Here is a 26,642-nt window from a genome sequence, read left to right on the forward strand (position 1 = left end):
AGAGGCCGCAAAGGCGCCACCCGGTCTAAGGCCCCGGCGGCCGCATTATTCTAGGTGGCTACTAGGTCCTCTATCCGGGGGCGGGTCAGGTCTACAGGAGGTGGCCCAAGCTCCGTCTGGAACCTATCCGGTTCCATCAGGCGCCTGGGGCGGAACCATCTAGGATATTCCGGTTCCGCCTCCCCGCGGCGGGGGGTAGCACCAGGGAAGTCAAGTCGGAGAAGTGAGTGGTCTGACCATGACAGGGGAGTAATAGCTAAGTCCCCTATTCTCAGATCACTCGTCCACTGGTCAGAGACAAAAACAAGATCCAGTGTGTGGCCTCCTTCGTGTGTGGGACACTGAATTAATTGAGTCAGGTCCATGGCTGTCATGGAAGCCATGAACTCCCGAACCACCTCGGATGCTTCTCCCACTGATGGCAGGTTGAAGTCCCCCATAACTAAAAGTTTGGGGGTCTCAACTGCCACCGCTGCGATCAGCTCAAGGAGCTCAGGCAGGGCCGCTGATGTATAGCGAGGAGCCACGTATACTATCAGCAGGCCCAACTGTCTCCCTGGGCCCCATCTCACGACAAGAGATTCCCACCCGGATGTCTGTGGCACAGTGAACTCTCTCGGCTCCAGGTTTTCCCGGATAATCACCGCTACCCCACCGCCCCTACCCTGGGCCCGTGGCTGGTGGAATGCTCGATAGCCTGGTGGGCACATGTCCACGAGGGGTACACCTCCCTCATCGCCCAACCAGGTCTCTGTTATTCCTGCGAGGTCCGGCTCCCCCTCCAAAATCAGATCATTAATGAGGGGGGCCTTGTTAACAACGGACCTCGCATTGCATAACATCAGCCTCTGTAGATCCTGGCCACCTAGAGTGCGGGGGTTGGTACAAGCGACCGGGTGTAACCAACAGCCACGGTCTCCCAACCGACTGCAGGTTCTTAGTCTGTCCTCGCACCCACCCCTCCCCACGACCGTTGGTATGACAGAGCCCTGTACTGGAATGCTATTTTCCCTCTCCTCCCCCACTCCGCTCCCTCCCCTCCCGACCACACCTGTTTGCCTGGCTCTACTTTCACTCCTGGCCTGAATCACCTTCCCCCCTGCCCTGGAACCCCTTAAAACTGTTAAAAAACGATTGATTAAAAACCCCCTTAATTTCCGCTTCCTCCACCTCTCTGGATTAACAAACCCGTCATCAAGGTGGGCCCTTGAAAGGTCTGAGGGCCATACCTGCGAGAGGGGGGACTCTCGCAGTAGTAGTAGGTCTGACCTTGAATGTATAGAGTTCATATAGTTGTCATAGGGGCGAGCTCATTTTCAGGTGCTGTGGTTAAAATCATAGGTTTGTTCGTAAGCCAGGGCTCCCCACAAAAAGGGTATGCAGATGATGGTTGTCCTTACCCTGGATGGAAAGGGGTAGGTTGGTGAGCTAGCCGGCTAGCCAGATTGGTCTACAGGTGGAGTCTCAAGGTGGTACTGGGGAGCAGTTTGTAGCAAGGTGGTACTGGGGAGCAGTTTGTAGCAGGGCGTTAAGGCAAGCCATAGTCAAGATAGTAATTAGAACAGGGGAGGGAAGTTGTCAGCAAGGATGGAAGGGTAAAAAGTCAGACCTTCAGCAAATGGCCACTAGTCTCCCAAGCGTCTCTATCCAGTCTCAGACATGAGTGGCCATTTGCCTCCTCGGCAACCCGGCAGCCCTGGGCTGTTGTTCCCGAGCCCGCAGGGCCGTCTCGGCTTCCCTGAGCTTCCCTGCAGTCCTCCCGCTGATCTGCTAGCGTTCTCTGGCGCCCCGGGCCTCGTTCTCACCTCTCGCGGCCCCCCCGCTGGTCCGGGATGAAACTGGGACCATCCTAGATCAGGCCCACTCCATCAATGCCAGGGAATTTCTAGAAGCCTGGCAGGGTGACAAATTGGCTATCAATAGACACGTGGACAGACTATGCAAAAGAGACAATCAACAAGCCAAAAAGCTCTAAACATCTCTCCACCAGCAATCAGCACCCGGATGAGCACAGATTAACACCAAGATTAACACCGGACCAACAATCCAGAAGTAAATAATGCCCCAAATGAAGGAACTGCCAAACATACTGTAAACAGCCCAACCAAGGAACCTCTAAGACCACCCCCACCAACGCTGACAGGGCAAGCCATTAGAAGGGAGGATCCAGTGGGAGCATCTGCTCCCAGAATTCCCCAGTCTTGTTTGTTTAAAGGCCCTGATATTCAAACTGCTGCAGCTCTAGAAGACTGCTCAACTCTTTGCCCATCGTCCCATCGTCATTGCATCCTTGACACAGGTGAGAGAAACCTTTTCAATGGCTTCCAAGAAACTCTCACCTCACTCCTAGGAACTGCGGTTGTTCTCCTGGCGCACTGGTCTCTGTCTCCATCTTCAAACTATCAATGTGTGCTATGGAAATTACAGTGGCTGCCACATACCAGGGTAGCCCCATGAATGAACACACTGCCAAGAGGACTCCAACCCAGAACAAGTCCAAATGGTAACCTGCGGCTTTCTAAAACAAAGAGGGAAAGGCAGTGTGAAAAAAGGGGAAACCGAGGCAAAAACACTGAATGTCGGCGTTCCAAATATCATGCAGAATTAAATCAGAATTCAAGGCAGAGCTGTCCTTAAAACTCCAATTTAATAAGACAGACATGTTGGTATTGTGCTATGGAATCCCAAATCTGATTTGCTTCCTGGGATTCCACCCAGTTGAAAGTTCATGATCCTATCCCCACACCCACAATCCATCACATGGCCCAATCTTCATCTTCCACGCTGGCATCTACACTCCTCTGCTTCCGGTCAGGTGTCGAGGTGCGGAGACAAAAGATGACCTTGAGCTTCTAGAAAGAATCACAACAACACATTCCACAATTCTACTCCTTTCTATTCCCCCCTCCCAACTACTGCACTAAAGAAACAGCATAGGAAAATAATAGAAAGTGTGGCAGGCCAAAGATCCTAAAAGGAACATAACTACAGGCCTGACACTGACTTTGAGAGCTGTAAAGTGTGCTAAAGTTTTTCTTTCTCCAAAGTAAGAGGAAACCCAAAATTACTATACCAGAAATATACTTCCAAATTGATTTGTATTGGCCATTTGGGACATGCAGGGACGTGACTCAAATACACAACCTGTCATAATATGAAGGGAAGCAGAAGGAATGAGGAAAACTCTTCTGAGAACTCATTAATTAGCTCTGCCAATGGTTATTGTCTAGCTGGAGAGGCAAATTAACTAACAAAATTAAAACATTTCCTTGGTGTGCACAATATGTTGGTAAACTATTATATCCAATCAATACAACATGCCATAGAAAGCCAACCGTGGTTAAATTAACCCAATTGGACTCTGTTTCAGCTGATCTTGCTACATCATGCCAACTTCTTTGCCTCTGGATCCTTGCCCAACGTGATGGAAACGGGGTTGATCAGCACCCCACAATTTCTTTGTGTTCCAATTCACAATAGTAGTGTGCAAGAAGACAGAAGAAAACCAGACCTTCAGCTTGTGTTCCTTCCTGTTCACAATCACGGCTGTGATTTGCTGATCCATGAAGATTAGGATAGTGACTAGAAGAGCCGGAAGTGCACTGGCCAAGTAGACCCACCAAGGATTTTTTCCAAAGGGGAACACAAACCACCCTCGATCGAGGCGGGTGGGCTAGAGGTAGAATTCAGAAAGAGCAGGTTACCTGAGAGACTCACACAATAAGGAGGTTTTATGCTCCCTCTTATATGCCGGCTCCTATCCTCAACTAGCTCCTAAGCCAGAGGTCTTCAAACCTGGCCACTTTAAGACTTGTGGACTTCAACTCCCAGAATTCCCTGGCTGGAGAATTCTCCCAGAGAATTATGGGAGTTGAAGTCCACAAGTCTTAAAGTGCCCAAGTTTTTTTTGGGGGGGGGGGGGGGCTGTCCTAAGCTATGCACAGCTCAGAACCCACATTCTGCCACGGGCAGAATTTCTCTCTTCCTTTAATGTTTTTGACACGAAAAGCCCTAATGCCTCAAGACGAATGTCTCCTAAGGGAACCAATGAAAGATGGATCACTCCAAAACAATGCATTGTTCAGAAACCCATACTGCACAGCCAGGCCTTTGCCCATGTGAAGCAGATTGGGAGCCTTTTTTAGCTAAGGTGTAGCATTCAGTTATTTACCTTAAATTCTGTAGGCACTTGCAGTTTTGGAGTGTTCAGCCCACACAAAACATCAAGACCAACAAACATTAGTATGGACATGAAGATAGAGAAGTCACTAATAAGTTTACGGAACTAGAAAGAAGGAGAGAAAAGACACGTGTACGAGAAATAGCTATGTTAGAATGTCAGCTGGAGAAGAAAAGAGCTAGTGCATGCGATCCGTTTGCCGTCAGAGAGAAACACGGAGCAGCCTTTTACCAACACCACTTTCAGTCCAGCCCTAGTAGGCATTTGCTACCACCAGAGCCTCCTCTGACTTGGCTGTGAAATTAGAACCGTGAACCTCTTTCTGCTCTCCTTCAGACGAAAGGAAGGAGGGGAAAGCAGGGCAGGGGGGGGGGGAGGAGGAAGGAAACACAGCCTTCTCGGGAATGGCTCCAGAAATGCTGCCACAGCCCAGAAAAAGCCCATCTCTGCTGGTGCAATTTGCAGGGACACGGGCCAGTTTCTCCCCTTGGCCTCAGGCAGTTTTGAACCCCCCTGGACCCAAATCAGTGCATTCATTTCCCCCCCCTTCCCCCCTTAGTTCCCTTTCAAGTAAGACCTTGAGGCTGCAGAAAGCGGAAGCTACTAGAGAAAGCGATCCGAGGAACAGGAGACTCTGGAGCAGAGAGAGAGAGGGAAGGGTGTGTCAAAGCCTAGTTGGGCATCCAAACCTTAATGATACTGGGCACATGCAACTTGGGAGTATCCAGTCCAAAACAGAAATCTATTCCACAGAAGAACAAGATGGAGAAGACAATGGAAAAGTCAGCAATTAGGCCCCTGACCTAAAAGTGGAGGGTTGAAAGGGGGGGGGGGAAAGAACAAGTTATAGGGCACTAGTACAGAATATTATTATTTTATGCATTCTGGGAGAGGAAGACCTTTTTTGAACAGCTGACACCCAAGACATCGTTCGGAGAATCTTACCTTGGTTGGAAAATAGCGACTAAACTTGAACTTTTTCAGAGTCAGAGTCATGGAATATGTTCCAAAGAAGAGAATGAAAGACATGAGGGCCAAATCAGGGACAAATTTACAAGACGTCCCCACCAGACTTCCTCCATATTTCAGGCATTCCTTTTTGCTCAACTGAGTCCAGTCCAGAACTGTTACATTAATAGGATTATACTTGAAGGATAAGAAAATAAACCATATTATTCAGGTACTGAAGAATAAAACTAACAAGTAAGTTAACTCCTACACATGCAAGAGATACAAGCCTGCTAATTCTTTTAAATATTATATACTGTATAACAGAATAATAGAGTTGGAAGGGACTTCTCAGATCTTCTAATCCAATTTTTTTCTTAAAAACCTCCAGTGATAGGAACCCCACAACTTCTGAAGGCAAGAGGTTCCACTGGTTAATTGTTCTCACTGTTAGGAAGTTTCTCCTTAATTCCAGGTTGCTTCTCTTCTTAATTAGTTTCCATCCATTGTTTCTTCTTGTCTTGCCCTCTGGTGCTTTGGAAAATAAGTTCACCCCATCTTCTTTGTGGCAACCCCTCAAATAATGGAGCCCTGCTATCATGTCACCCCTACTCCTCCTTTTCACTAGACCAGACTCCTGCATATGTGTATGTGTGTGTGTGTGTGTGTGTGTGTGTGTGTGTATATATATATATATATATATATATATATATATATATATATATATATATATATATATATATATATATATATATATATATATATATATATATTTCACGGGTGTAGGTATGCTGGTTTTGTTGTATTCGGGTCTTTTCCCGTGTAAGGTTGAGATTGTCTTTGCAACGTTTCGGCAGGATCACACCTGCCATCTTCAAGCTGTGGGCTTAAAATGGGAACGGAGCTGCCGTCTTTCTGTAAGTCTTGGTGGGAGGGGATGGGGTGGTGGCTTTGTTTCAGTAAGTGGAATGATATATATATATACACACACACAACCAATCATTCCACTTACTGAAACAAAGCCACCACCCCATCCCCTCCCACCAAGACTTACAGAAAGATATATATATATATATATATATATATATATATATATATATATATATATATATATATATATATATATATATATATATATATATATATATATATATTTAAAACAGCCAAAATCATAGCTGGTGATAGCATTGTTAGGATGAAGAGAGTGCTTCCCGTAGTTATTTTCCCCTCCAGAAAGGGACAATGGGGAAGATAGAAGACATCTTTTAAAAGTAGATTTCATGTTTAAAAGTACCTATTTTGTAATTTTAAGCTGTGATTGTTAATGTCTCTCTGGAAATTTTTGTAGAATTCTTTTCAAGATTAGCAAAATTAATTTTCAACTCTGGAACAAAGTGGACTCCTTTAAAGGAATGCAATTGATCTGAGTAATCTCAAAATGTTTTGGAGGTTCTAAGATCCAAGAGACCACCCAGTGAAAAACAAAACAATCCCCAACTGGCAGTAAGAGCCAGGACTCAGCCGGTAATTTGGAATTTATAAGCCCCCATAACACAATCCCATAGCTATGTATTCGCAAGTCCTCTTGCATTCAATGCAGTTTACTTCCAGCCCCTGATAAACCTATAAGGATTGGAGCCCTGTGCATTTTCCAGAAGACACCTGACGATTGGGTATCAAATTTGAAAGGCGAATCATGATACTTGATTGCTGGCCTTGATCAGTTGAACAATTGATCTATAGACTCCTGTAGATGGAGATACAAATTTTGAATCTGGCAGGTCTCTCTTAGGGATAGCAAACAAAGTGTGTTTGGCATAGAAGGGGGTTTCCAAACGTGTCAATTTAAGTATGCTTATCAGGAAATGGATGAGAAACAATTCTGATCATTGCCATTAAACGGTCAAGATTGATCACTGGAGCGAAGAATTGTTCTCACAGCTTTAAGAAGTTTTAACTGATGTTGCTTGAAGCCTCTTTGGGCAGGTTAGATCGGAGATGGACCAACATTTCAGGCCTAGGAATTATTTAAGCTGCCACCCGCCACTGATGAAAAAAAGAGAGCAGTGATGAAATTCATTTTTTTTTACTACCGGTTCTGTGGGTGTGGCTTGCTGAGTGTGGCAGGGGAAGGATGCTGCAAAATCCCCATTCCCTCCCCACTCCTGGGGGAAGGATACTGCAAAATCCCCAAACTACTCAAAATTTCTGCTACCGTTTTCCAGAACCCGTCAGAACCTGCTGAATTTCACCCCTGAAAGGGAAGTACTGTAATCAGTTTTTGCTCTTGCAGTTATAATGCTAAACAAAGATATTCACAGCATTTGGGATTGGTGGATGGGAGGAAAAGACAGGAAAAAACTTACCATAGAAATATTAACATTGTTTGGTACCAATGGAACTGAAGCATTGAACAATGTTGTATTTGCTGTAGAAAAGGAGTTTGTAATTATTAAAAAATATATTAAGAAAAAATATTATAATCATATTTTTGGTTTGAACTTTTTTGAAAAATTATCTTTTAGTGTTAAAGCAGAACCAGAATCCACATATTTGGCTACACCTATTACAGAGGTTTCATCGGCTTCGTTTTGGTCACCATCTTACCATCCAACCATCCAGAAAACCACTGTTGCAAGTATTTACAGAACTCTCTGAGCTTGTAATCCAATGAAAAGAATTACATCCCCACTGCTTGTAAATAAACAGCTGCTTATATGAACACTTTGATAAGCTACAATGTTGTTCTGATACTAATTTCTGCAGAAACATCTCCCCAATTAACCTAAGATGTTTCTCTCTTTCAACTGGGATCCCAGAAAGCTGGGAGGAGGAGGAGGAGGAGGAGGAGGAGGAGGAGGAGGAGGAGGAGGAGGAGGCATCCCAGAGGCACAGAAAATGCTTTAGAGCACACACCAAACAGGTATTTTCCCTTATTGCTGGAGCCTGAGCATACCTAAAATGTTGGTATCTGTCAGGAGCGGATTCCAATTTAATGCAAGGACAGAATTCATAGCTAGGGTGGATCCTGCCTGCACATTACTTTCTTCTCCTGATATTTTTGGCGACAATCCAAACCCACTATACAGTAATATAGAGACACCTCAACCTACACCAGTGTGATCTAATCCTAGTTGATGGAGATGCTCTCTATGGTCACAGAGTTCTGAGGTGGATAACTCGGTGGTGCCACCTGGATAGCACAAGGACCCCTTCGGGCCTCATCACTGGGTGTTGTGCTTATTATTTTTAACATGGACAAGAGTCCTTGCTTACTGTCCGTTGCCTGAAAATAACCTCCAAAGGCCTTGCTCAGAGCTGCTTTGCAAGGAAGGCAGAAGGTGCCCAACCTTTCACTTGCGTGATGAAAGGCCCAACAACTTCCTCACTAGCAAGGTCTGGTTAACTCTTCTCTCTGCCCTCAGCTCACAGAAATGTGCATGTCTCTTGGATTTGGAGGCCGCTGATCATAACTCTCCCCACTGACATAAAAACAAAAAACCCTGGATACATTTTCTAATTCTTCATCTGCCGCCTCTATCTTTGGCTAGAAAAAGATCAAAAGTGGAGCAAGCAGGACACATTTCATGCGACATGCACATAGACCCTCCGTATGAAGCCATAGTACAGAATGGCTAAAAGGAAAAGCACAATAATAGTATCTATTGTTTTGAAACACCATTCTGGACGGGGCTGCACCTACCCTAGAGACAGACCCGGTGTGCAACACGGGGCTTTCTCCTGCCTGAAGAGCAGGTGGCTAGGAGGTCTTTGTTCATGTTGTACAGCAGTTGTTCCCTTACTGGTGAGGCTCTGCATGCAGCCCCTCGTGCCTTAGTTGCCCCTCGGATGAATTACTGCAACATGCTCTACCAGGGGCTGCTCTTGAAGAGCACGCAGGGAGCTACCGCTGGTGTCCAGTAGAGCGGCATGCACAGTCCCGGGGCCTCTAGGGTGCCACAAAGATCCCTGCTGTTTTGCAAGCGGCATACCACTTTGCTTCTGGGTTCAATTCATGGTGTTGATTGTTACCTTTATACTAGCCCTATGCAGCCAGGGTATCTGAGGAGCCATCTCACACAAATGGGATTAGCTCATCCCACTCAGGCCAGCGGAAGAGGCTGCAGATCCCATCCGCTGAGGAATTCTTCACTGTGGTCCCTACCTTGTGGAACACTCTGCCACCAAAGGTGAGAACTACTCCCATCCTTTTGGGCTTCCAGAAGGGTAATAAAAGTTGGGTTGGCTGGTGTGAGTTGCACGAGGGACCTCTGGATTTATCCAGGTCGACTGTTGTTGCTCTGTTGGTGGGACCCTGGCCTGAGAGACACAAAAGCAAAAGCAGCCAGAAGCCTGTCTTGGGCAGGCTCCCTCTTTCTTTGGGGGGCTGAGAATATGTCCCCCAGCTTACGGAGTTTAGGGAATGATCGTGCTGGGCAGAGCAGGAAGGCAGGGCACGTTGTGGCTCTCAGCTATCCAGGGCATGGCACCTGGTGGGACCTTCTTCCCCAGAGGTCAGACTGGCCCCCATCTTGTTGCTTTTCACAAGGTCTCAAAGACATGGGTTTGTCAGCAGGGGGATAAAAGTGTTTAACAAATAAAGGAGAGTAAATAAAAGGAAAACCAGTGCTTGACACAAACCCCTGCCTCTAGGGCAACTGGGAAGCAGGTTTGGAAAGCTTTACCAGTTGACAGTTTGGGAAGAATCTTTCTTCAGACTAAATAGGTTTTGACTTATCTGCAGAAATTGTATTGAATTTCCCTTTTGATGCCAATAGGTTAGGCTGTGACAATTGATTTAATCATTTTCTTCTGGAGGCAAACAATGCCCACACAATTAACGAAGGAGAAGCAGTTATTGGGTTAGAGTCGGATTTCTTGCTGCAGAGAAAGTACTGAATTTCAGAGGAAAAATAGGAAGAATTGGACAAAAGTGGGATAATTCTTGCTATTGATTCCAGACTTTTTTTAACGTTGCTTCTCCCTACAACCAGAAGCTTTTGCAAAAACAGACATATTAGGCTGGCCTTCACTAATAACTTCAAGTGTAAAATAACTAGACCTTGTACCGGATGAACAATGCTTTTTAAAAGGCTGATTTAATGTTTTATGTAGATTGTGTATGCTAAATAAAAAATAACAATAATTAAAAAAATAAGAGTATCAAATATTTAATAATCTTAAAATGATACTCACTTGAGAATGAAACCAGCCAAATAGAAGGGTGCAGCAGAGACAAATATGGTATAAATAAGTTACAGTAATCCAAAACGTTGATTTGCAAAAATAAGAGTTAATAAAAAAATTAAGAGGTCTTAAAAGTCTATTATGGATACTCCCCAGTGGCATCTAGGAGGGAGATTGAGAAAATGGGTGCAGTAGCACAATAAAAGCCGCCCCTTTTGTGGGTCAATGCAAACATGTACAAAGGAGCAGAGCTTCAATCTGATACTGAGGCTACATTGAGACCTTTTTATTCCCCCTCTGAATGCCACTTACGGAAAGGAGAGAAACTTACATGGGATTCAGTTTTAAACAGCTGAAATAGAGGATAGAAAACATTACGACTATTTTCATCCAGATAGAAGCTAAATACCACCATATCTGAGCATTTCAGAGACTGGTTCTGGGTTCTTCACAGTCATTGAGCAGACATGTCCAGACCACAGAAATTCCTGACAAAATGTCACCTGCTGTTTGGCACGCAAAAGTGTTGTAGCCTGTACCTTTACTTTGGGTCTACTGAAAGCCTCCTTTGAAAGACACTTCCATAACTACATATACTGAGCTGCAACCAGAGATTAGACAGACAGACAGACACACACACACAGTGTGTGATGTAGATAAATGGATGGATAAGATAGATAGATAGATAGATAGATAGATGATAGATAGATAGATAGATAGATAGATAGATAGATAGATAGATAGATAGATAGATAGATAGATAGATGATAGATATGAGAGAGGGATTATCAGAACATATTTTGCGCAAACTGACTAACACGAATAGGCAAGAGATCACCTGTTTGCTTTGGGCAACCATCTTGGAAAACAGGTGCTAAAAGGAGGGGGGTGTTGGCGGGTGTGTGTGTGTGTCCTAATCAGAGCAGGCATGTTTATACTCCTGGCATGTCCATTTGGTTTTTCTAGGAGGATAGGGGTTTGTCAGTCACATTTTATATTTTGGCTGTCTTTTAATTGACTTTTTAAAAATGCACTTTGTTATACCTGACAGTATTGCTTTACTTGGTTAATTGTATTCTGTTATAACAGATTAACTAATAAGTTGACTAACAACTTTCTCAATGGATACAAACCATTTTAGAAATAACACATTTTCTGTTTGCACATTGCTTGTTTGTTTCATACATTTGCACTCCCTTCATAATTATGGTATGTGGATCAAGATTCCCCTTCTGTTTCACTTGCTGACTCACAAGAATAAGAGGATACGAAAGGACCTTTAGTAGACCAAAAAATGATGGAGGTTACTACTTTCACATTCTACACTGAGAGAGAGAATCTTCTTGGCAGCATGTGGTAAAAAGGCTCCCTTAAAAGGCCTAAAGTTGAGGTGCGGACTCCAACTTGCAGATCTTTTGCTGTATTCACATCACTTGGCACCCATGGCTCAATTCATTCAGTTTTACTTTACTTTTATGAACTGAGTTGAAAGAAGAATAAAACTTGCTGATTTTATTTTCCCTGCTTGTGTAAGTCATGTGTATATTTATCCTCCTGATTTCTTTTATTTCTATGGAAACATGCAGAAACTAAAAATTTTAATTAAATTTTAGTTCTGTTGAGGATTACCTGTTGAGTGGGGTTGGTCAGCCAATTGCTGGTAATCCACATTTTACTATCTTATCAAATAGTAGGTTATTATTATTATTATTATTTTATTTTATTAAATTTGTTAGCCGCTCCCTCTCCACAAAGGGACTCGGGGCGGCGTACAATAAATAAAAACACATATTATAAAATTACAGGTTGTGGTCTACTTTATAAAATGCCTTACTGAAATCCAAGTAAATTATATCCACAGCATTCCTCTGGACCACTAATTTTGTCATTTTGTCAGGCTGATAGGCCTGTAGTTTCCTGCATCTATTTTTTCCCCCCTTTTTTGAAGATGGAAATCACAGTAGCTCTTTTCCAGTCCTCTGGTAGTTCCTTGGTGCTCCAGGATCTTTGAAAGATATGGTTCAGTGGTTCTGAGATGACATCTGCCAGGTCCTTCAGAACTTTTGGGGTGTAATCCATCTGGTCCTGTGATTTGAAATTGTCTAGGGTGGACAGGTGCTCGCTTACCATTTTCTTGCTTATTTTAACTTGTATTCCTAATCTGTTTTTACAGTATTGTTTTTGATGGGTTGAACTGTTTTTTCCTTTTGTGTAAAGACAAATGCAAAAAACGAGTTAATCAGTTCTGTTTTCTGCCTGTTGCTTGTCACCTTCTTGCCACTTTCTCCCATTAATGGACCAATTGTTTCCTTGACTGTTTTCTTGATTTTTATATGTTGAAAGGCACTCTTTTTGGGGATTATTTTTGACTTGTCACAAGCATTCATTCATTTTGAGCCTTAGCTTTCCTCACTTCATCTTTGCAGGCTTGGGCTATTTGCTGATATTCTGTCTTAATTATGTGCCCTCTTTCCACTTTTTATACTTGTCCTTTTAGTCTTTCAATTTATCAGAGAGTTCTTTATGCCGCCATGCACATAAGACCATTTCTTTTGAGAGTTGTAATTTTTCTTCTTCATTGGTATTGTGCTAGATTAGGCTTTTATAATTTCAATTTTCAAAGTTTGCCAAGCTTCTTGGGTTGTTTTCCCCTTGAGGATTCTCATCCATGGAATCCTTCCCAAGCACTCTCTAAGTTTATTGAAATTAGCTTTATTAAAGTCCAAGACTCTAGTTTGACTTTGTTCTATTGCTTATGCTTGCATAATGTTGAACTGCAATATTGCATGATTACTCTCCGTCAAGGTTCCTGTAGCTTCAACATCTATCGTTTCATCTCTGTTAGTGAAAATTATGTCCAATATGGCTGATCTCCTAGTCCCATTCTCTACCTTTTAGAAAGACAAAGTTGTCTGCTTGGTTTATCAGGAACCTGTTTGAACTTCCACTTGGTGCAGAGTTTGTTTCCCAGTTGATATCAGGGTAGTTAAAGTCTCCATTACTATTATGATGTGCTTCCTACATACCTTAGTTAACTGACTAGCAAAAAGTTCATCTATTTCCTCTGGTTGGGTAGCCTATACAGTGATATACATTTATGGCAATGTCATTTTCCCCCTTTTATGCATTGCCATATTTATTTCTTATATATAGTGCAACTCCACCTCATATTTTATTGGGTTTGGTTTTTTTAAACAATTTTAATTCCTCTAGCTGTATCTTTCATTTGTGAGTTTCATCCCACCAAGTTTCTGTAATCGCAACAATATCATATCTAAACCACTGAGGCCGTTTCATAAGTGCCTGACAATGCAAATCTCTATTTTGATGATGCTTTAAATACAAGCCTTCCAGTACAATTGAAAGAAGAGTTCCAAATAGATCTACACTTCTCAAAAGAACAAACAAGACTGAGAATCCCTTGAGAAAGCTTATAATTTATCGATAGATATTGCAGAGAAGAAAAAGATTGAGAACAAGTTGGAGGGAGTGACTTAAACTTGAGGAGCTAATTAGAGTTGGGATGGATTTTTAATGGTCTGATACATGTAGTAGAAAGAGACAGCAATAGAAATAGCACTTAGACTTGTATACTGCCCAATCTCTGGGTGGTTTAAAATATCAGCATCTTTCCCCCAACAATCTGGATCCTCATTTTAACCGAAAGATGGAAGTTTGAGTCAATCTTGAGTCCTGTCAGGATTGAACTCCAGGCTGAGGGCAGAGTTTGATTGTCATATTGCATTCTAAGTACCAGGGCTCTAATGTATAGTTTTGTGTCCCTGAGGTAGGTTTGAAAATGGGTTTCTTTTCTCTTTCTTTTATATATAATGCTTATTATCTAAAGCTTGTAAAATATTATTGAGTGAATTTGAATGTGTGTCTGTTAAAATGAAGTTTTAAAAGCTTCATTAGAATTCATCAACTTTAGAAATATTTTTAAAGAAAAGTTTACCCTTTTAAAATTAGTAGAGAATTCTTCTTGGTAGAGAAAATGTTTTTCATATCTGGCATTCCTTCGACTTGGAAACTTCTGTGTATATATAACAGTATTTTTTAACTCAACGTAAGATAGTAGAGGGCTTTTTACTATTTTGGATAGGGGTGGTTTAAATGAAACAAATAACAGTGCATCTTCTGTAATCTAGTTCCCGTGGCCTGTCCTATATTTACGAGGCACTGGGAGCGTCCCACACCATCTCTGATACTTGGAGGTAGGAATGCATCAGCCTCACAGTCGGGGACTGATAATGGGTGTGGATTGCCTACAGTGAACTTTGCTGCAAGAAACACCCCACAAGACTTAAATGTATCGTGTTAGAACAGGCTTCAGGTTTCTCAGTAAAATGGTCCTGGCACAGTAAATTTTCAGTAACTTCCATTTCCTCTTGTGATTTATGTACACTTTTTCTGGCCAGGAAGGACAGCACTATAGAGAAATGTCATGAAACTAGCCACTTCAGCATAAATTTACGATACAACCTTGACAACAGATGGAACTCTTGTCATACACTGACAAATATTTGATTCAGGTTTTGCTGGCTGAGCTATTTCCAATTTCAGACAGAATAAATTATATTAACTTGCATTTGCAAAGAACTTTCATAAATCTTTGGAAGACATTTTTTAAAAGTTCATCATATCAAGCATGAAACACTGCTCCGTTATAAAGGGGAATGCAATGGCTTTGCAATGGGACACAGGATTTGCACTTACCTGCATCTGGAGCTATGCATTCACATTTATACATAGTCACGTAGTCTGGATTGTAGTCGATATTGATAGGGTAGACCTTAAATGCTCCAATCATCTTTTTAACCGCATCATAGATGAAGATGAAGCTGATCAGAGTGGAGAAGCCTTCTTCAGTGAAGCGAGTGATGTACTTAATTATGAAGCTGGCGTCCGTAACCACCAGAAGAAGGCACTGGGCCGCTGAGTGTAAGCCGATCCAGAGGCGAAACTCTAGGTAATCAATACTGTTGCCTCTGAGGGGGAAGAACAGAAACACTCTTGTTGGCCACAGCAGCAGAGCAAGGTATTATATTCTGACCGTGAAAAAGTGTGGAGACAGAAGCACAGTGTTGACACTGCCATAAGTAAACTTTGATGTCTGCAAAATGTACATGACGCTCTGAAGCAGTTTAGATGCAGCAGCACCACCACCGTATCTTCATGGCAACCCAAGGAAGCACATGCAACACTAGAGGTAAGTGACTGGATGCTCTTTATGGTCTTTATGGTCACATTTGCATATAGGGGAGAAGGCAGTGGGCCGCATCTTGCCAAAAGATGGCAGAGAGTAGGGCTTGGCCAAAAAAAAAACCATTTCCTCAGGATGTGATCTAACTGGCTGTACCTGAGAAATGTTGGGTGAGATTTTTACAGGTTGGATCTTAAGTGATTTGAAGGACTTGTTTTGCACATTTAGGGGTGTTAACAGCTGTGCCCAAAACCTAAATTTTGCTCCTTTCAGAACTCGGCGTTCTGAACATTTGACCATTGTGTCCCCTGCAATCGGGAAGTGAGCTGATGATGAGCTATTGGAAGTGGTTGGCGTGTGGCACGTGGTTCTGCTATAATTGATTGCCTTCGTATACCAACTGGATGAGATAAGCCTCACCATTGAAAAGAAACAAATTCTATAAGTTTGGTGTCACTTTGTTTGAGATGGGCTGCCACATAAATGTGCTGAGCAAACAAACAAACAAACTGCTAGTTAATAAAAGGTACTACAAGATTTGGAATGAGGGGGTGCCCTGTTTGAAACTGCAATCCAGACAAATGTCACAAGACAGTATGAAAATTCATCTGTTTTCAATTCAGCAGTCAAACCAAAGCCAAGAGTGAGAGACGTTTAAGGAAAATGTAGATTGTGGGAAATCAATTTGTACTCTTGAGGGAACTATATTAGGAATATAGATACCATGATACTTGTTCATGTAAACAAGACAGAATCGCAGCTCAAACCAGCAAGTAGGAATGACCATAATCAGGAAACGGATGCTCCGTCTTTTCTTGAGGACCTTCAGGACGGAGTGCCCACAACTAAAAAGCAAACTCTTCTCATTGCTAGGAAATTCCTTCTTAATTCTAATAATCTTCCGTCCACTGCTTCTTGTCCTGCCTTTGGGTGGTCTGGAGAGTAAGTGACACTCCTCTTCTCTGTGACAGCCCCTCAACCACCGTGACAGCCGACATGTCAGCCCCAATTCTTCTCTCCGTTAAAAGGACATACCTAGTTCTCTTAACCGTTCATCATGACAGTTTAGCCTCCAGAACTAGTTTCTGCAATCTTTCTAAGCGTCATTTTCGTATCCTGGTGACCAGAACTGGATGCAGTAGACTCACCAGTGTGGTATAAAACGGTATTTTCACTTCTCACATGCGATACGTGATGCAGCCTAAGAAGCGGACTGGCTTTTTGGGCAGCTGCAGCTCAAGTGCTGGCTCACACCTTCAGTGATGGTCCACTAGGACTCCCAGATCTGCCCCCCCTCCCCCCCCCACTTGCTGCTCTTGGAGCTGCCTCTCCCATACTTGGGCAACAGGCTCTTTTTTTTTAGCAAACTCACGCTGGCTTCTAGTCCTCGACTTACAACCATGATTGGGCCCAAAATTTATGTTCCTAAGTGAAACATTTGTTAAGTGAGTTTTGCCCCACTTTGCGACTTTTCTTCCTCCAGTTGTTAAGTGAATCTGGCTACCTAGATCATTGCAGTTGTTAAGTTAGTGACACGGTTGCTAAGTGAATCTGACTTCTCCACTGACTTTGCTTGTCAGAAGGTCGCAAAAGGGGATCACGTGACCCCGGGACACTGTGACCGTCATAAATATGAGCCAGTTGCCAACCATCACTTTCGATTATGTGACCATATGGATGCTGCAACGGTCATAAGTGTGAAAAATGGTCATAAGTCACTTGTTTCAGTACCATTGTAACTTTGAACGGTCACTAAATGAACTGCTGTAAGTTGAGGACTACCCATAATCGCCTTGTTCATTTCTAGTTTCTTGGGCTAATTCCATTTCCTTTCCTGAGCTCATACGGCCCAAGAGGCAAAGGGAAGAAGGGGGAATTGTGTCCGGGGCTTGTGGGAGGCCCAAAGCCCCCAGTTGGAAAGGGGAACCTCCCTCCCTCCCTCCCTCCCTCCCTCCCACCCCCATATCAGCCGCCCGAGAGGCCCCCACTTACTTGCTGAAATCATAGAGCAGCTTCTCAAAGATAAGGATGGGCCCCGTGCTGCTCAGGATGATGAGCGGCTGCCCTGCCAGCAAGCAGAAGGCGGAGCCCGCAATGGCAGTTCCCAGGAAGCTCTCCATGACGCCCTGCGGGGGGGGGGAGAAACAGCCCCGCCTGAGGACCATTCACGGCAGGCCTCCTGGATGCCGGTGCCCCCCTCCCCCCCGGGCCACCTTCCCATATCTGCGGACAAGGAGGCTGCCCCATGGGAGCCCTGGGTGCTCCTGCCTTGGGTTCCAACAGGGTCCTTTCAGCCCTGGGAGCAAAATCTGGGGGGAAGGGGCGTGGTCCTTCAGGAGCCCCCATGCTGTGAGGAGTTGCAGGCGGGCTCTCCTCCTCCCTCTTCTAAAGTGCGGCCTGGGGATCAATTGGCAGGGGAAACTGTCATCTCCCAGGAACCTTTGATTCCAGCCTTGGGAGCAGACTAGCTGAGACTTTCAGATTGCATAGTCAAACCTCGGCCGACTCCGCAAAGCCTCCTTGTTCCTGGCTGCTCAGGCCTTGGGCCGTCAAGGGCCAAAATAGTACAGACCCTGCAATGCTAACGGAGAGAAGTTGGGGGGGGGGGCTGGGGGGGCCTGCCCGAACTTGCCTGGTAGTTGTCAGTAGCGTCGCCCAACAAGCCACCAAACGTAATGGCATTGGCGATGCAGCCCAGGTAGATGAAGAGCACAGCAGAGATCGACTGGATATGGAAGCCGTCATAGAAGTCGCTGAGGAACCAGGGCAGCTTCCTCTTCAGATCCAAATACATCCCCCCGCAGAACCTGAAAGGGAGGCAGAGCCACCTGTGCTCTCTTGGCACTGAAGGGCTTCTTCCCGTTCGGTGCCCAGAGAGGCCCAGCTTTGCTCCTGAAGTCACTTCCCCTTGGCAAGGTCTCCTAGCCACCCATTATTCTGCCGAGTCCCTTCCGTGCAGATTTCCCTGAGCCCCCGTCACCTCACTGACCGTCTTCAATGGGCCCTCCTGGATCTTGCCCTGCTAAGGGAGGGGCAAGCTTCCTGAAGGTTCTGCGCACAAAAGGGCCGGGAAGGGGCCATGCTGCACGATGCCCACCGGCTAACATTCACGTCACCTGGTGGTGGCCGAATTAGCCCAGTTTGTGCCAATCCCATTGGGAGAAAGAGGGAGGGGCTGAGTCCTCCCTTGCCCTTCTCTAAAGGAGGTGCCAAAGCTGATTTTTCCCATCTAGGTTTCTGCACTGGCCAGGCGGAAAGAGCTGGGGGTAGAGTGGTGGGGGCGGAAAGCTCGTCTTCCGGGGGGGGGGGGGGAGCAGCAACCTCCTTTCTAAGCATGGGGAGGCAGAACGGTAGGCCCAAATCCTTCTTCTCCAGCAATTCAATGCTTCTCTCTACCCAAACGGTTTTTTCCTTCGCTGCTGCCAGCTGATTGCAGAGACATTTTTCTCACCGTCCAGTCCAGATCAGCTCCTCCCCAATTTCATGGACAGCAGGAAGATCATCATCTTCGTTGCCCCCACCCCCGCCCCCTGCCGCTCCTCCAGCTGCCCCGTTCATCTGGGTTGCTTCGCTCAGAGAAAACACAGATTTTCTAGGAAGAAAATGACATGAAATATCAGTACACGAAGGGTGCAAATGGGCTCCTGTAATGGGGGCAGCTGAAGGCAGATATTTATTAGATTTCTATCTTACTTTTCCTCCAAGAGCTCAAGGCAATCTACAGAATCCCTTTCCCCTCCTCCTCCTCCTCCTCCTCCTCCTCCTCCTCCAACGGGTGAGGTAGAAGGACCATGATCGGTCCAATATCACCCATCAAATTCTACTGAACTTGAGCCTCTTTTCTCCTAGTCCAAACCTGGGCATTTTACGGGCCCTGGGCCACATCCAGCCCTTTGGCTTTGCAGCTCTGGTCCATCCTGGTTTGTACATAGATCTAAAAATATGAGCAAACAAAATAGATACACCTATCAATTGTGGAAAAAGTTGAACTACAGGTCAGTTGGAAATTAGAAATCAAATATAAATAAGTGGGCGAAAGGAGGCGGGAGAAGCCAAGTTGGGCCAGCCCTGCACCGTGGTCTCCACTCCTTCAGTCACATATGATGCGCCAAAGAGAGGAAGCACTTTTATGGGCCTGTGCAGCGCTCGCCCCTTGCCTGGAGCAGCCTGAGGAGGGGGAGGGGGAGGCGATGGTGGTCATCAGATGGGGGACCCAGGCTTGGCCACTCACCACTGCCTTGGTTGAAGCTACCCAGCTGGTTCTCATAGCTATGAGGCAGGGCGTCAGGACCTCCATTGTCAGCCTGGCATCCTGCTGGCATCAAAGGGGAAGGGACCGGGGAGGCATTTGAGGAAATCCACACCTGTGTATCTCATAGTGGGAAATGGGGAGGGGGAGCTGACCTGTGAAGAAAACCAGAGCTGCTTGTACCAGTTAAGCTTGCCCTGGGTGTGAAATTCCAGCAGCCTAAACAACCTACGACATCGTGGCGATCCTGGATTGGGTGGAAATGGAGCGGACATTGAGGAGAAGAATAGGGAACATTGGGTTTGGCTCTTCGTATCGATGATTTCTATCACCTTCCTGCAACCTTTATTCGAAGTCCAATTCATTCAATTGGAGTCGAGAGTCTGCCTTCCTAAATTATTATTTGGGGAGACAAGGCTTGGTCTCTTGTTTTCTAGCAATGCCCCTTAACCACTAGACTAGACCAAACATTAAAGATCAGTTGGTCCTACACCGTACATTGACCGGGCTAGATACATTTTTACATTAAGGTGGCATTAATGCTGCAGTTCGACTTTTTCCATGTATAAATCATGTATGTATGTGATTTATTTGCTCATATTTTTAATCTATGTAAAAACCAGGATTAATCCCAAAAGAGGTCCTTTCCTCCTGATATTATGAAGGAATGATGCTCCCTTGGACAAAGGAAGCACTGGGCACCCACTTACCTCTTCTCTGCAGAGGGCACTTTTTTGGGTGGCTCTATCCGAACCTTAGGATCCCACCCGCCAGGGGGAAGGACTGTGACTTCATCCAAAAACTCGTCTAGTCCTGCTATCAGATCTTCTCTGTCTCTTGCTTTGTAGGCTACATCACTGAATAGCTGCATACGAAAAGGAAGAGTCGTTAGCTAGGAAGCCGTGGTGGAGAGATCAACCAATCTCCCATGTACAATCGTGCTTAGTTCTTCACTTCTTGTATTTAAGCACAGTATTGGATGCACGAATGAGAAACCATTCCGATTGAATCACTATTGGCATGTATGAAGAATCTATGAAGAATGGAATCTATAAAGAACGGTTGCAGGAACTGGATATGTGTAGTTTGATGAAAAGAAGGACTAGGGCAGACATGATAGCAGTGTTCAAATATCTCAGGGGCTGCCCCAAAGAAGAGGGAGTCAAAAAACTATTCTCCAAGGGCCCTGAGGGTAGAACAAGAAGCAATGGGTGGAAACTAATCAAGGAGAGAAGCAACTTAGAACTGAGGAGAAATTTCCTGACAGTGAGAACAATTAATCAGTGAAGTTGCCTCCAGAAGTTGTGAATGCCCCAACACTGGAAGTCTTTAAGAAGATGTTGGATAGCCATCTGTCTGGAACGGTAGAGGGTTTCCTGCCTAGGCAGGGGGGTTGGACAAGAAGACCTCCAAGGCCCCTTCCAACTCTGCTATTGTTTTGTACTAGAAGCCGTGCACCAATAGATGAATAGGGGCAGATGGCAAAGGCCTGCAAACTGACTTACGTCATCTACCAGAAGGGTAGCAATGGCTCGGCCAATTTCATTGTAGGATTTTGCTTTTCCAGAGGGACCCAGGAGTATAAACAGGAATCTGGTGGAGGAAAGCAAACCATGATATGAGCATTTGCAAGCCAGCTCAACACTGCTCCCAGATAACAAGCTCCTGCAGGAGAGAATGCCTGGCCCTTTAAATAGCTAAGAAAAGTATCACAGCATTGAAGAGGACAGAATATGACCATTGGCTAAAAGCTGATTCTACTCCTTTCATTTGAATAGGCGCATGTCAACATCGTGATCATTCATAAGTAGAGCAAGCCAGAGACTTGTGCCATGTTAGACCACAAGGAATACCTGAGATTTCTCTCCTCATGCCTGAAATGTAATTTTAAATCAAATAAAAAGACTAGAATCCTGTGATTCTGGGTAGGAAGGAGAAGAATTCTGAACAGAATAGAGTTAAATGCGATTATTAGCAGAGTCGTCTGTTAAATTAGTGGATGAAATTTTAATAATGGTTTGGAAGTTTTGAGAGGGAGAACACTCATACTGTATTCTTCACAAAATGAGCGAATTTAGAAGACTGTTAAAGCAAGTGTTAATCCAGTATTTATGGGGTTGTTTTGCAAACAGTGAAATAAGATTTAACAAATGAATCATCCCTCCAGGCACCATTTTCAGTAACTCCAAATGGACTTGGGTAGAAATATAGGAATAGAAATGAAAGGGCGAAGAAGGGAAATGCCCTCCGGGTCTCAGCCCTGTTCCTGTCTTTTATCCTGGAGGAAGTTGCGGAGGGTTTCTGACGATTGACCTACCTGGTCGGAATAGGCACTTCCGTCATCCCACCCAACATGGTGGACTGTATAAGTCGGACAAAGGCTACAAAAGGCTTGTCCAGGAAATCCACTTCTCCCACCAGGACATTTGAGGCTTCGGCATTTTTGGGGATCTTCTTCATGAATTTGTTTCTGAGCTGGAGAGAAAAAAAAACATTTATCTTCTGATTTGTCTCGATATGCCTCTAACCAGCACAGTCTGGGGGAAAGAGGCATTTTGATTGACACCTTTTCTCCTGAAATTTAGGATTAGAATAGGTATTAGTGGGAATTGTTTGGGAGACACTCAGTTATGGCATGCAAAGCTAGTTTCTTCCACGTTCTTAGTTGTGCATGAGTGGTGTCCAATTTTAGAATAAATTTATTTATTTATTTATTTATTTTTTATTTACTGAGCGTTTATAGACTGCCCCCTCTCCCGAAAGGGACTCGGGGCGGTGTACAGTCCATACAAAAATACATCATATAAATAACTAAATAATTGAACAGTTAAAATCGTTAAGTAGGAAGATAGATATGGAGGAGGTTAAAAAGAGGTTAAAAAGAACTGTACAGCTGAGTAAAGTATATAAATATAGTTTTAAAACCCCTAAAAATATCCCATAAAATTAAATTTAAAAACAATTCCCCTAAAATACCAGTTAAGAAATATGTCTGCCAGGAGGTAACAGTTATGATTGTGCCAGGCCAGCCAATCGGAACAGGTGAGTCTTCAATTTTTGTCGGAAGGAGCGGAAGTCGGTGGTGGTTCTAATGTCGGGGGGGAGGTCATTCCAGAGGGTTGGGCCCATCACAGAGAAGGCCCTACTCCTTGGCGCCGCCCGTTGGCATTGCCTAGTGGACGGCACCAGGAGAAGTCCCTCCCTGTGAGAGCGAATTGGCCGCAGGGATGTGTGTGGCAGGATGCGATCCCACAAGTAACTAGATCCTGTGCCATGGAGCGCTTTAAAGATGGTGATCAAGACCTTGAAACGCACCCGAAAAACCACAGGCAGCCAGTGCAGCTCGCGCAGGAGAGGTGTTACGTGGGAGTACCTAGTACTCCCCAGGACAGCCCGCGCGGCTGCGTTCTGGACTAGCTGCAGTCTTCGGGCGCGTCCCAAGGGAAGCCCCATGTAGAGAGCATTGCAGTAGTCCAGGCGAGACGTCACCAGTGCATGAGTGACCGTGCGTAGGGCGTCCCGGTCCAGTAGGGGGCGCAATTGGCGCACCAGGCGAACCTGGTGGAACGCCCCCCTTGCCACGGCTACCACATGGTCGTCCATTGACAGCCGGGCATCTAGGAGGACGCCCAAATTGCGCGCCCGTTCCACAGGGGGCAATTGTTCGCCCCCTATGGCCAGCAATGGAGTCAGCTGGCTGAACCGAGGTGCCGGTAGCCACAGCCACTCAGTCTTGGAGGGGTTGAGTTTGAGTCTGTTGTCCCCCATCCAGACTCCGACAGCTTCCAAACACCGGGACATCACTTCGACAGCCTCGTTGGGGTGGTTTGGGGTTGAAATGTACAGCTGGGTATCATCAGCGTACAGATGATATTCAACCCCAAAACCACGGATGATCTCCCCCAGTGGCTTCACATATGCGTTGAACAGGAGAGGCGAGAGGACCGACCCCTGTGGCACCCCACAAGTGAGTGGCCTCAGGGTCGACCTCTGCCCCCCTGTCAACACACATTGCGTCCGGTCGGAGAGGTAGGAGCCGAACCACCGCAAAACGGTGCCTCCGACTCCCATCCCCTCCAGCTGGCGCAATAGGATACCATGGTCGATGGTATCAAAAGCCGCTGAGAGGTCTAATAGGACTAGGATAGAGGAACAACCTCTATCTCTGGCCCTCCAGAGATCATCAACCAACGCGACCAAGGCTGTCTCCGTGCTGTGCCCGGGTCGGAAGCCGGACTGGCGTGGGTCTAGATATTCGGATTCGTCAAGGTGTCGCGGAAATTGCTGTGCCACCACATTCTCAACAACCTTCGCTAGAAAGGGAAGGTTGGAGACTGGACGATAATTAGCTAGCTCCGTTGGGTCAAGTGAAGGCCTCTTGAGTAAGGGCCTCACCACCGCCTCTTTCAAGGCAGTTGGTAAGGATCCCTCGCCCAATGAGGCGTTCACCAGGCCCAGAAGCCAGCCTCGTGTCACCTCCCAGGTTGCCAGTACCAGCCAGGAGGGACACGGGTCCATTAAACATGTGGTGGGTCGCAGCCGTCCACGCAACCTGTCCAAATCCTCGGGGGCAACAGAGTCAAACTCCTCCCAGAATGGTCTCACAAGACTCACTGTTGATGGCTCGTCTGGTCCACTGGAGGGGGCCCATTTGCTCCGGATCTGAGCGACTTTGTCCTGCAGATATTCCCCAAACTCCTCTGCTCTGCCCTGCAAGGGTGCCCCCCGCGTCCTCTGCGATAAGAGGGAGCGGGTCACCCTAAACAGGGCGGCAGGGCGGTTATCAGCGGACACAAGAAGAGTGGCACAGTGTCTACGTTTGGCCGCTCTCAATGCCACAAGGTAGGTCCGTAAATAGGCTCTTACCTGTGTTCGATCAGATTCGGAGCGTGAGGACCTCCACCTGCTCTCTAGACGTCTCCTATGGCGCTTCATCACCCTCAACTCCTCGGTATACCAAGGAGCTCGGGTGGGTCGCTGCCGTAGGAGAGGTCGCAAAGGCGCAACCCGGTCCAAGGCCCCAGCCGTTGCCCTATTCCAGGCGGCCACTAGTTCCTCCGACTGAGCGCGGGTCAGGGCTACAGGTAGTGGCCCAAGCTCCGTCTGGAACCTATCCGGTTCCATCAGGTGCTTGGGGCGGTACCAGCTTGGACAGCCTGGCTCTGCCTCCTCGCGGTGGGGGGTAGCGCCAGGGAAGTCCAGCCGGAGACATGAGTGATCTGACCATGACAGGGGAGTGACAACTAAATCCCCTATTCCCAGATCACTCGTCCACTGCTCAGATACAAAAACAAGGTCCAGTGTGTGGCCACCTTCGTGTGTGGGGCCCTGAATTAATTGGGTCAGGTCCATGGCTGTCATGGAAGCCATGAACTCCCGAGCCACCTCAGATGCTGCTCCCGTCGACGGCAGGTTGAAATCCCCCATGACCAAAAGCTTGGGGATCTCAACCGCCGTCTCTGAGATCAGCTCGAGGAGCTCGGGCAGGGCCACTGATGTATAGCGAGGAGCCAAGTATACAATCAGCAGACCCCACTGCCTCCCTGGGCCCCATTTCACACCTAGTGACTCACACCCGGGTATCTGAGGAACAGTGAACTCCCTCGGCTCTAGACAATCCCGTATAACTACCGCCACCCCACCACCCTTACCCAGGGCCCGAGGCTGATGGAATGCATGGAAACCCAGTGGGCACATTTCCACGAGGGGTAAACCACCCTCGTGGCCCAACCAGGTCTCCGTTATCCCTACAAGGTCCAGCTCCCCCTCAGAGATCAACTCATTGATGAGGGGGGCCTTATTGGTCAAGGACCTTGCATTGCAAAGCATCAGCCGCAGGCCCTGGCCACCTAGACTGCGGGGGTTGGTACAAACGACCGGGCGTAGCCAACAGCCACGGTCTCCCAACCGACCTTGTGATCTTTTCTTGTCCTCGCATCCCCCCTTCCCCGCGACCGTTGGAATAAAACAACCCTCTGTTGGAATAACTTGTTCCCTCTCCCCCCCCACCCTGCTCACTTCCCTCCTGGACTCACCTGTTCGTCTGGCACTGGCTCCCCTCCCGGCCTGGTTGACCCACCCCCTCTCCCTGGAACCCCCTAACAACAATACAAAACATTTAGATAAAAATCCCCTCAGCTTCTGTTTCTTCCACCTCTCGGGGTTCACAAACCCGTCATCAAGGCAGGCCCTTGAGAGAGCCAAGGGCCATGCCTGCGAGAGAGGGGCCTCCCGCAGGCGGAGCAGGTCTGACCTCGAGTAGATTGTTAAAAACCCAGTGGGGTAAGGGTGCTGGTAATAAAAAGTTAGTAGACGGGGGTTAGAGTCTCAATAGGAAGTAGGAGGCTTCAAAGTCGAGTTAGTATTTGGATGAGGGGGGGGGGGGGCGGGAAATGATCGAATATCCCCAAGTGGTGAAAGATGGCAGAGATGACAGAAAAGGTGGGAGACAGTCCAAGGTGGTTCCAGATGGGTGTGGGTTCCTTAATGGGGGGGGGGGTGTTCTTGGCCCAGTTGTTCTTGGCCTAGGTAACTGTTCAGGCCTATCCATGGCCCTGAAACAGGGCCTCCAGTGGCCTCCGATGTTCCAGGCCACCCCCAACCGTTGTTTTATAACTTCGCCCTCACTCCTGGTTTCCATCCAGAACGCTCAAGTGGGCACACTCCACCTTGGCCCCCCATCCGGCGCTCCAAAGTTCTCCACGGTTTAGGATAAAGTTCTCCAAAATTCTCCAAGTTCGTAACATAAAGGCCTATCCAAATTTCTAATTGAAGGTACCTTGGCTGTTTATGGCAATGTCTTTTTAAATGCTGATCACTTTCCTCCTTCTGCATCCACCCCGATATTGCCACATTCAGGTAATTGGAACAGCGAT

At 46.2% G+C, this 26,642-nt stretch overlaps 1 protein-coding gene across 1 annotated transcript in view; it reads right to left on the reverse strand.

The window, feature by feature from the left end:
- SLC4A5 (solute carrier family 4 member 5) overlaps positions 1 to 26,642 on the reverse strand; it is a 105,283-nt gene that overhangs the window by 21,624 nt on the left and 57,017 nt on the right. Inside the window, exons 7-18 of the mRNA XM_081961245.1 lie at positions 22,085 to 22,242; positions 21,273 to 21,360; positions 20,478 to 20,632; positions 18,970 to 19,110; positions 18,151 to 18,325; positions 17,511 to 17,644; positions 15,032 to 15,303; positions 7,495 to 7,556; positions 5,126 to 5,326; positions 4,870 to 4,983; positions 3,512 to 3,673; positions 2,340 to 2,518 (exon numbers count right to left, since the gene is read on the reverse strand). Coding sequence (XP_081817371.1) covers positions 2,340 to 2,518; positions 3,512 to 3,673; positions 4,870 to 4,983; positions 5,126 to 5,326; positions 7,495 to 7,556; positions 15,032 to 15,303; positions 17,511 to 17,644; positions 18,151 to 18,325; positions 18,970 to 19,110; positions 20,478 to 20,632; positions 21,273 to 21,360; positions 22,085 to 22,242 — 1,841 coding nt within the window. The remainder of the gene's footprint in view (positions 1 to 2,339; positions 2,519 to 3,511; positions 3,674 to 4,869; positions 4,984 to 5,125; positions 5,327 to 7,494; positions 7,557 to 15,031; positions 15,304 to 17,510; positions 17,645 to 18,150; positions 18,326 to 18,969; positions 19,111 to 20,477; positions 20,633 to 21,272; positions 21,361 to 22,084; positions 22,243 to 26,642) is intronic.

Source organism: Natrix helvetica, assembly GCF_964273705.1.
Source record: "Natrix helvetica genome assembly, chromosome: 8".
NCBI lineage: Eukaryota > Metazoa > Chordata > Lepidosauria > Squamata > Natricidae > Natrix > Natrix helvetica.